This window comes from Myotis yumanensis, unplaced genomic scaffold, assembly GCF_028538775.1.
Source record: "Myotis yumanensis isolate MYYU_CA2020_CCGP unplaced genomic scaffold, mMyoYum1.0.hap1 SCAF_1, whole genome shotgun sequence".
Lineage (NCBI taxonomy): Eukaryota > Metazoa > Chordata > Mammalia > Chiroptera > Vespertilionidae > Myotis > Myotis yumanensis.
The window spans coordinates 8,388,995-8,399,366 of NW_027223752.1; the positions used below are offsets into that span (position 1 = coordinate 8,388,995).

General features: G+C 43.8%; 1 protein-coding gene across 6 annotated transcripts in view; it reads left to right on the forward strand.

Moving 5' to 3' along the window:
- The window catches only part of LOC139009144 (serine/threonine-protein phosphatase 2A 56 kDa regulatory subunit gamma isoform), a 137,744-nt gene extending 132,094 nt beyond the window's left edge, over positions 1-5,650 (forward strand). For 5 of the 6 annotated variants that reach the window (XM_070413197.1, XM_070413205.1, XM_070413219.1 and 2 more), the window contains one exon: positions 3,275-5,650. In XM_070413197.1, coding sequence (XP_070269298.1) covers positions 3,275-3,406 — 132 coding nt within the window. In that variant the 3' untranslated portion in view covers positions 3,407-5,650. Of the gene's footprint in view, positions 1-1,494; positions 1,567-3,274 lie in introns of all 6 variants that reach the window. The other variant, XM_070413211.1, reaches the window with a different exon arrangement.
- The last annotated feature ends 4,722 nt before the right edge of the window (positions 5,651-10,372 follow it).

Below are 10,372 nucleotides of genomic sequence, written 5' to 3' on the forward strand. Positions count from 1 at the left end.
CGTGCTGACCACGGTCACGCCGCTTCTGCCAGCCAGCTCCTGGCTGTAGGTTAAAATAAAAAGCAGGTGAATTCGTGCTTCTTTCAGCTCATCAAATCTTGGAAATACTAAAAGTACAGTGGTAAAATTCACTAAACCCCTAGTAACATTTTTTACTTAATATAATCGCATACCATAATTTCCTCACAATTAATATTTTTACCAATGAAATAGATTTAATAAAAAGGATAAAATTCTTATATTTTTCTCTATTTGTGGGAGTATTAATTTTCCTACTTGATTTTTTTTTTTTAACTTGGAATTTGAGGTCCTCTTTTTTATTACTATTTTGGTTCTACGGCTTAACGTGTGCTAAGGACAGGACAGCCAGCCTGTCACCCGCACACTTCCAGAGGAAATCAAGCCAGTGCCCTCCCCCAGGGAGCCTGCCTGTGAACTTGTAACCACATGTTCATTTGTGAGTCCATATAAAGTTGAGAAGGAAACTGATGGTTTACAAGCCAGTTCTTTCACATTAAATATTTTAGGGTTGGAGAATTGTTCTTTTCAGTACATTCTCCGACTTGATAATTAAAGCTCGGAAAAGAGCAAACAGTGCCCAAAATGTAATGAACATAATACATAATTGTGTGAGTTACGGGCTTCTTTATGATTTAGGGCCTCCTCTGTAACATGTTTGTTTTCATGACCCTTGAAATTAGATTACATGACTCGGTGTTTCGTGTGATGGACATTCTTACAAAAATTATTCCCCCACCCTTACCTTTAGGTTTCTATGGATCAGGTTGAAAGACTCAATACCATTAAGATGCCAGTTCTCCCCAAATTAACACAATCTCAGTCAGAATCCCAGACTTTTTTTTTAGAAATTGATGAGCTGATTCTAAAATTTATATGGTAATCCAGAGGACCTAGAATAGCCAAATTAATGCCAATAAGAGAATAAGGTTGGAAGATTACCACTCCCCAATTCAAGACTTACAGATTTGTATGGATGGATTGAAACCCCCTCCCAATCTCTATCTAGATGAAGATATTTTTAGTGCAGTCTCTTAGGTATAATATTTGATATGATAGACTATTCTTAATTTGAAAATGTTTACAGTCATATTCCTGAAATTCTCAAAAACACTGTTGTTAAAGCAAAGAGGAGATACCGAGATTCAAGGAAAAAACGTATGTGGGTGATTTGGATACCAAATTGACATAAGAAGCTTTAGCTAAAAATGACTCAAGTGCTGGCTCGGCGTGACACGTGAGGCAAATGACAGCATTGCAGGAGGGGAGGGGAGGCGGTTCTAAGGCAGTGGAAGGTAGCTGGTTGGAATATTGTGGAGGAAGTCAACTGTATGCTTACCTGTCAGACGATATTCGCATTTCTTTTGAGAAACTTGTATAATTCTATATAGAGCATCCTAAGAAAACTAGTAAATTTCATGTGAATGACATTTCTACCAGAGACATTTAAAATGTTTACAATTCTCATTTTAACAGTCGGTCGGGAGAAAAGCAGTGCCAGCCATGCAATTCAGGAAGGTGTAGAAAGACGGAAGGTGGGAAGTGCAGGTACTCTTTACTCAATCTATAGAGTATTAAGGCCTTTCTGTTGAGGAAAAGGAGTGACAAGCTAATGTGTACATGAAGTATTTTCCCTGTCATTCCAAGAAATGTGCTCCCTTAAGACCCTTTTATTAGTTCTGCCCCGATTTGAGTAAAACCATGCAGTTACGTGTGCCCAGCCCCTGGTGCTCTGTGACCACTCACTATGTAAATGAGTCTCTCAGCTCTGCCATATGCTGCGGAACAGGCCGTTTCCTCCAGCTGCACCCATAGCAGGATGTCACGGTCATGCCTCTCCAACTGTCTGTCTGTTCCATGTGTCTTGTATGTTCCATCCACAATCAGCATGTCCGCCAGCATGTCCCCTTCACCAAGCATTACTCACCTAGGTGACCATCTGCATGGTGCCTCATGCTCCCCTGCTCCTGTTCCTCTGACCTTTTCCCCAGGGGGTTGTGAAGTTATTCTCTGCTTTACACATCAATTTACCAAGCCTGCGCGGAGCGGCCCGCTGCGCCAGCACACCTCTGCCCTTGCCTTTCAGAAGCCCAGGGTCTGTGTTCCCAGTTTGCATCTGCTGTTCCAGCGCCACGGTTTTTGCTGTTGCCTTTTTCTCTCTGGAATGCCTGTCTCGGCAATCAGGAATACTTCAAGCATATAAAGTCTTGGTTTTTTTGGCTTTGCCTTGCATTCTTTTACAGCTCACCCTGGAACGTACATAAAACTCAGGGTAGTTTCCCTCTGAGTTTCCCACAGGTCGAAGGCAAATCCGCTTCACAAAAGCACTCTTACAAGTACTGTGACCACGACAGGCTGGTGCCCCTCTGTCTCTGATGTGTGTGGCTTTCCTGGGCCATCTTACACCAGTTTCCAGGGGAAACCAAAACTCCTTCCTTTACCATGAATGAATATTAATATTCAGATAACATTTTAGAAATAATCTAAAATGATGTCACACAAAATTCTTTCTAAACTCTAACAGTATTGCTGTCTCCGTAGATAAATTTGCAAAGAGCTCTGAGACATATTAGCTCTGCAAAAAATGTGAACACTTCATGTATGACTTCTGCAGGTCCTTGAATTTTTCATTTAAGTATACTTTACAGGCTATACTGTAAGGTATCTAGAAACTATGAGAAGTTTTACCATTATATTCTTTTTGTTGTCAAATTACTGACATATAACATATTTCCTCTGGTAGACACCTATTCACCACCAAGTGACTTATCCTCTGTAAATACCGTCTTCTCTTTGATGGAGACACTTGATAGGAAGAAGGCTTGGTTCAGGGTCAAGTTTCTGACCGACAGTCCTCTGTATACACGTACATGGTGTTTGGATGAGTGAGATGGTTTGTTGTCATATTTCCAAAATACTGCTGTCAACGCAGTGGCCCTGGGCTTTTGACCAAAACTGGTGGATTTGCAAAATAGAGGTATTGAGTAATCTGTGCAAACCTATGCATTTTCAAAGACAGAACACAATTGTGTGCACACCGTCCTTCACACTGGTCATGAGGTTGTTTTTAATAGACATGCATTTGGGGTAGTTGCCACAAGAGGAAATACTTGCCTCTTTGCCTGTCCCTTAGAGTGCAGAGGGGCCCTGGGTGTGTGCTGCCACCGCCGCACAGCTGTCCTTGGCTGCTGAAGCGGATGTGCGCTCGCTGTGGGGACTGTGGTTTATAGCCAACGCCCTGCGTTTGTAATTCCAGGCACAGAAGGACCTGAAGAAGGACCGGGCTCTGGTGCGCCGCAAGTCCGAGCTGCCTCAGGACCTCCACACCAAGAACGCCTTGGAGGCTCACTGCAGAGCCGACGAGCTGCTGTCCCAGGACGGCCGCTAGCTGCCCGCCTGCCGGCTCGGTCCTGGATTCTGTAGAAAACACATACTTTTGTGCCATACAAATCAGTTACACTCAGAGTCAGAGCTTTCTTCGCCCCCCTCCTGTAGGCAGTAATGCACTCCGTCCCCAGCTCGAGATTAGGAGTTCAAACAATGGTGACTCAGACCCAGGCAGAGCCGGCCACGGTGTCCCCGCCACGGTCCCAAATATGACAGCGAACCAAAATCAGCACCCTGGTCATCACCTTCACCTTCTACCCAAATGGAATTGGTGATTGTTTAAAATAAATAGTTCTAAGAGTATCAATGTTTTTCGAATCAAAGAAACACTTAAAAAATATTTCATATTTTTAAGACTTAACAACCTTTGAAGTTGTTTCCATGTGATTGTTTACACCAGCAATGTCTTTCTGTTTTTGATGTGTTTTTTTTCAATTTCATTAAAATGATTTTTTGCTGTCATTGTTCTAACACAGGAAAAGTGACAATCCTCAGCCGCTGTTTCTTCCTGAGGTGTCCTTCACTTTGAGCAGCGACATGTACATCATGTCTGACTTCTTTCGTGTATTTCTAAAGCCATATTTGCCCGTTGGTGGTCCGGCACCAGGACTCCAGGAGTAAGCTCATAGGAGAAATTTATTTTATAAAGAGCTCTTTCTGCCTCCCATGGCTAGAATTGGAATTTTTAAAACAATGTGTTCATTTGGGGTTTGCAGATTTTCTTTTTCTGTACTTACACGTTGTTGCCCTTTAGCAAGGCTCTCGAATTAATAAAATTAGAGTCTCTAAGAATTCCACACCTGATAGAAGGCTAGGATGAGAACATTCTGCGTTAAGCCAGTTCTTAGCCGGCAGCTGCCTTTGGGCAAACATAGCCACACCGTGCACGCCGGGCGCTAGCGTGACACTCATTATTGTGTGACGTGGTGCTGAGGGCCGAGGGAGGAACAGGCGGGTGACTGCAGGTGAACCCCTGTGTGGAAACGAGCACACATTATATGCACTTCTAAGGAAAGTACCGTGTCTGAGTTTTCATCAAATGCTGCTATATATTTCCCAGACTTCCTTGCATGTGTTGAGCTTCTCGTTTTCGATGGAATAGCACGAGGAAAATTCTTTAAACTTAGTGCTTTGTATGTTTTATTTCTCTCAGGGTGGCCAGTATCTTGACTTATTTATCTGCTTGAAAGCTATTTGAGATGTGTACTGCTCTCCTAAACAAGTGATTCTAGGGTGTTTTTGTCTCCAGCATAAGATTATATAACTTAATGTTAAATGTCTTTATGCATAAAAGATGCAACGTGGCTTCTTTTAGGAATTGTCTTCTATTCGAGGTCTTGGTATCCACTCATTGTAAAAGCAGACTGTCGTTCCCTGCCACTTAAATCACAGACTGTATGTCCCATGTGTTGGAGGAGACTCGTTTGGGGGGAGGGGACTTCCTGTGTGGAGCACGCGTGCTGGATTCAGAGTGCCCAGCCGCCCGTGGGAAGCCCGCTGCGCGAGCAGACACACTTCCTGAGAAACTTGACAAGTATCGATCCATTTTACCATTATGAAATTTGCGATTACAAAAAAAGTTTAGATGCCTTCTCCTTTTGAGGGAAAAAGGGTGCTTTTTATTGTATAAAGCAGCATCTTATGTATTTTGATATACCATTGTTTGAACTTCCGTCTTTGGCTGACAGATGCTCAGATAGCCTTGATTTTGGATGTTCAGTATGTTTGTGAGAGAGCTTTCTGGAAGACTCTTATGCCCTAAAAAATAGCAACATTTCAATGTTTGGGTGATTGTGTAAAGCTCAAAGTATAAGAACATCTTTTGTCTAGGTTTTATTTCTGCTCTTTATTGAAGACAAACATTCACCAAAAAAGGGGAAAAAGCATTTTGAGAGAAACTAATTTTCTTTGACAAGAGTATTATTTAATATTTTGGCCTATTAAAGTTTTCCTAGTTAGTATTCAGATGCCCTGTGCTAATTGTTCAACTTATATATTATTATATAGATACATTGTTTATTCTGTACCAACTGATTTCAAAAGTACTACATTGAAAATAAACTGGTGACTGTTTTTCTTCATAAAGTTCTGCGTTTGGCATCTTCACTCTTTCCCAAATGTCCCTATACATCAGAAATGTCACTGTTCCGAGTGTCTTTTTAGTGTGGCTGTAGTATGGCTTCCTTTTAATATTGTACATACATTGTATCTTTGTTTTATGGTAATAATAAAAATGTAGACTTCATATTTTGTACAAAATGTCCTATGTACAGAATAAAAAAGTTCATAGAAACAGCAAAAATAGGTAAGTGGCACAATTATTTTTCTTTAGAAAATATCTGTAACATTATGCTTTAGTGAAATGTTAAGTACCTACATATTTTTAAACATTTTGTAACTCAAAACTTTTTGTTTTGACATTGTTTATGAAGAGAGACTTCATACACTTGCCATTTAATATGCTCTTTTATCTAATTTTTAAAAACTCTAAAAATGGTGTATTATATGGACTAAATAAAGAACATGTGAATTTTAATGCTCATCATGAAACTAAATGTAGCCATGGTGTTGGGCCAGCTGCTTCTGACCATTCTCAAGTCACTGCCAGGGTCGGGCGGCCTAGCCCAGGACACTGGCTGGAAGGTGGGCAGGCGGCGCTGGCGCGGCTCCAGGCCAGTGCCTGCTGTGCGGCCCATGATGGCGGGTCCTGCCCCAGCGTTCTGTAAACTCATTTTAATTTCTCTACGGGCAGAAGTAGAGGTGTTTTCATACCAACCACCTCTCTTTGAGCCAAATGTGAATTGGGACACAGTTTGTGGAAATGGATTATTCGAGCCCTGATCATGTTTGGAATGATTCTTGAAACATCTTGAAAATAAGAGTAGACTCACTGAGAATAGGAATGTGGGGTCTTAGGTGACCCCCCTCCTGTGTGGTGGAGCTCATTGTCCTCACCGAGGCTGTTACTAAGAGGCCGTGAGAGGAGACCTGGGATGGAGGAGGTTCCATCACCTCCACAGTCACGCCTGATCGACATTCCAGCAGGTGAGTTGTGCCTGTGACTCCTCCTCACAGTGGAAGCGGTCACGCTGGGAGCTGGGGTGCAGGAAAGGGACCGGGACCGCCCCGAGGGTCTGTGGCCTGAGCGTCTGGTAACCCTGTGGGGGAGTTTGGGAGCCGCACAGTCCCCGCTTCCACCCGGGAGCCGTCTGCTGCAGCTCCCAAACACTTTCCTCAGGTGCAGCCTCCTCATCTCCCATCTTGGAATTGGAGGAAGCCATAGTGTTTAGCAACTTCCTTCAGCTCAAGAAGAATTCTCCAGAAAACTTAGAATAGAGGCATGCTGCGGGTTAAGTCCAACTTCTTTTTTTTTTTTTTATTATATAAATCTTTATTGTTCAGATTATTACATTTGTTCCTCTTTTTTCCCCCCATAACTCCCCTCCTTCCAGCTCCCACCCCACCCTCCACCCTCACTCCCCACCCACTGAGTTCATCCATAGGTGCATGATTTTTGTCCAGTCTCTTCCCGAATCTCCCATTCCCCTTCCCCCCCCCCAAGAATAGTCAGTCCATTCCCTTTCTATGTCCCTGATTCATTATAGTCACCAGTTCATTCTGTACATCAGGTTATTTATTCACTTGATTCTTAGATTCATTTGTTGATAGATGCATATTTGTTGTTCATAATTTGTATCTTTACCTTTTTCTTCTTCCTCTTCTTAAAGGATACCTTTCAGCATTTCATATAATACTGGTTTGGCGGTGATGAACTCCTTTAGTTTTTCCTTATCTGTGAAGCTCTTTATCTGACCTTCAATTCTGAATGATAGCTTTGCTGGATAAAGTAATCTTGGTTGTAGGTTCTTGGTATTCAGCACTTTGAATATTTCTTGCCATTCCCTTCTGGCCTGCAAAGTTTCTGTTGAGAAATCAGCTGACAGTTGTATGGGTATTCCCTTGTAGGTAATTGAGCCTCTTTCTCTTGCTGCTTTTAAGATTTTCTCTTTGTCTTTTGCTCTTGGCATTTTAATGATGATGTGTCTTGGTGTGGTCCTCTTTGGATTCCTTTTGTTTGGGGTTCTCTGCGCTTCTTGGACCTGTAAGTCCATTTCTTTCTCCAGGTGGGGGAAGTTTCCTGCCATTATTTCTTGAAATAGGTTTTCAATATCTTGCTGTCTCTCATCTTCTGGGACTCCAATGACTCTGATATTAGTCCGCTTAAAGCTGTCCCAGAGGCTCCTTACACTATCTTCGTATTTTCGGATTCTTTTTTCATTTTGCTTTTCCAATTGGGTGTTTTTTGTCGAATCTTTGGTTTGATTCTTGTGCTCCTCTGGTCTGCTATTGGGTATAATATTCTTTATTTCAGTCCGTGTATGCTTACTTTCTAATTTCTTTATCGTAGCATCGAGGGTCTCATTAGTTTTCGTGAGGCTCTGCACAAATTTATGGCAAGCCCTCAAAATTGCGATTCTTAGCTCCATATCCTCCATTTCTGTCATGTTTTTTTGTCTCCGCATCTTTTATGCTTTCTTGGTGCACCCCCTTGTGGTCTCTGTGCGCAGTCTTGTTCTAGCCAAGCCTTAATTGTTGTAGTTAACACTAGAGGGATTTGACCACCAGGCCGACTGGCGGTGGAAATCAGCTGTGGGAAAACTTCAGTCCTCAGGGGAGGCGCTAGTCCAGCCCTTGCCTGAGGCGATCGGCAAATGGCTCTGCGCAGGGTTTGGGCGGGGTGGGCTCAACGGGGCGGGGGGGAGGGAGCAGCTATGGCCGCTCTCAGTCCGTCCCCAGGGGCTCTGCCTCTCTGTCCCAGCAATCGCTGCAAACCTCGGAGGGGCCGTAGCCAGACAGTCCCACTTCTCCCGTTTGAGTCTGGGTCCCTAGAGACTCGCCCGGATCTGTAGCCCAGAGTCTGAGACTCGCTCCTGAGTGAAAACGACAATCGCGCCCTCAGCCGCCAGCCCGCTTTGCGCGCGCACCCTCACCACCGCACCGCCGTACCTTTAAATTTTCCACACTGCACCTCCGCTGAGCGCCGGAATGCTGTTGTTTTTGCTTCTAGTTGAAGAGACTCTCCTCAGCCAGCCTTCCCGTGGTTCTGGTTGATGTCCGCTCCGACTTTTAGTTGTATTTTTGAAGTGGTTGTCCACGGCGGCAGTCTCCGGTGTTTACCTATGCCGCCATCTTCGATTCTCTCGTTGAATCTAAGTCCAACTTCTTGCTGCACTTGCTTTACGGTAGCAAGAGGCCTAAAAGCGAAGTTGAACCGGCTTTGTGTCTCCTTCCATGAAGATTGGTCTGACAGTCAACAGGAATGACAATAACTGATTCCTTACCGCCACCTTTGTGCCACAGGCTGCTGTAGGTATCTCATTTTCCTGTGTTGCTTCATTCTCACAGTGTGTTGACAAGTGAGGAAACTGAGGCACACAAGGGTTAAGTCACTTTCCCAAGGTCACACAAGTACTGAATGCAGCCAGGTTTCAACCCAAGTGGCGTAGCCCTGGATTCCTCCCCTCACCACTGCAGACACTGTGGAAACACCTAGAGCATTTTAGGGGAAGGCCACACACATGTGAGGCCCCAGGATCGCCAGAGAAACCTGCAGTGTCAGGGTGGCCGTGAACACGGGAGGGCTTCTGACCTAGAACTAGAACCTCAGACACCATCTAGTCCAGTGGCCGCACCCACACTTCAGAAGCTGTTTTTATGTGAATTACATTCTGTAATATTTTACTTTAAAAAAAAAAAAACATATACCACATTCAACACTTTGGAGACCAGCAACTCATTAGCTTCTGTTTTCATTTAATTTTGTTACTAATATGAACCTATAAATTTTTCAAAAATTCAGCTCCTATTTGTTTAATACATGTGTGGTTTATATAAGACTCATGGGGGGGGGGCAGAATGGGTTTGACTACCACAAAATTTAAAATCCACTAAGAACACTTTTTTAAAGAAAGAAGTAGTTCCTAGGGGTAAAGAGACGAGTGTCGTCCCCCCACACACACACACACTCTGGCGTGCTGTCTCATGTTTTTCTGCTTTTTCCAAAAGTATTATGTAAATTCCATAGACTGGGAATGGGGAGGGGAGTAAAGAAACTAATTCATCTTTTCTGTCCAGAGCTTTTCCTGATCACATCCAGAAAAGTGTAGGGTGAGCCACAGAGCTGGGACATGCTCCCACTCCATAGGCATCTAGGATAGTCCGGTTGGCTCGGACATGCTGGTAAGTGTAGTGACTCAACATACACACCCTGAAGTGATTACTACAATAAGTTTAGTTAACTTCCATCTCATAATTACCATAAAGTAGTTCCTGCAATAACAGCAGCTGGTCGCAGGCACTTTGGGTAACTCAGCACAGTTGGGATGGAAGGGGAGCAACGTGGACTGTGAGGGGCTTTACCCCAGACCCGGGAGCCCCCACGGACCTCCTGGAATTATGCCTATGTCTTCTGCAGGAATAGCTTTTATCAAATGGGTCTGTGTACCAGAAGTTTTGCTCCCCCATACACACACACCATGACCCACATGCACGCACAATAAGCATAGAATACGGATTTGAGGGGACAATGGGCAAAGTAGGGTGGATCTTCACACTAAATTGTGATATCAAGAAGTCTGGTCTCACCCTAACTGCTTTGGCTCAGTCGATAGAGTGTAAGCCTGCACACTGAAGGGCCCCAGGTTCCATTCGGGTCAAGGGCACATGCCCAGATTTCAGGCTCAATCCCCAGTAGGTGGCATGCAGGAGGCAGCCAATCAGTGATTCTCATCGTTGATGTTTCTATCGCTCCCTCCTCCTCTCTGAAATCAATAAAAATATGTATTTTTTAAAAGGCTGATCTCTCAGGTGTGGTAGCTTCATTAGAGTCTTCATTTCCGTCTCCTAAATGTGTCTTGTAGAAATTGGCCTCGAGTTAGGTGTAAAGGTCAGGGCACCAGGCCAGTGA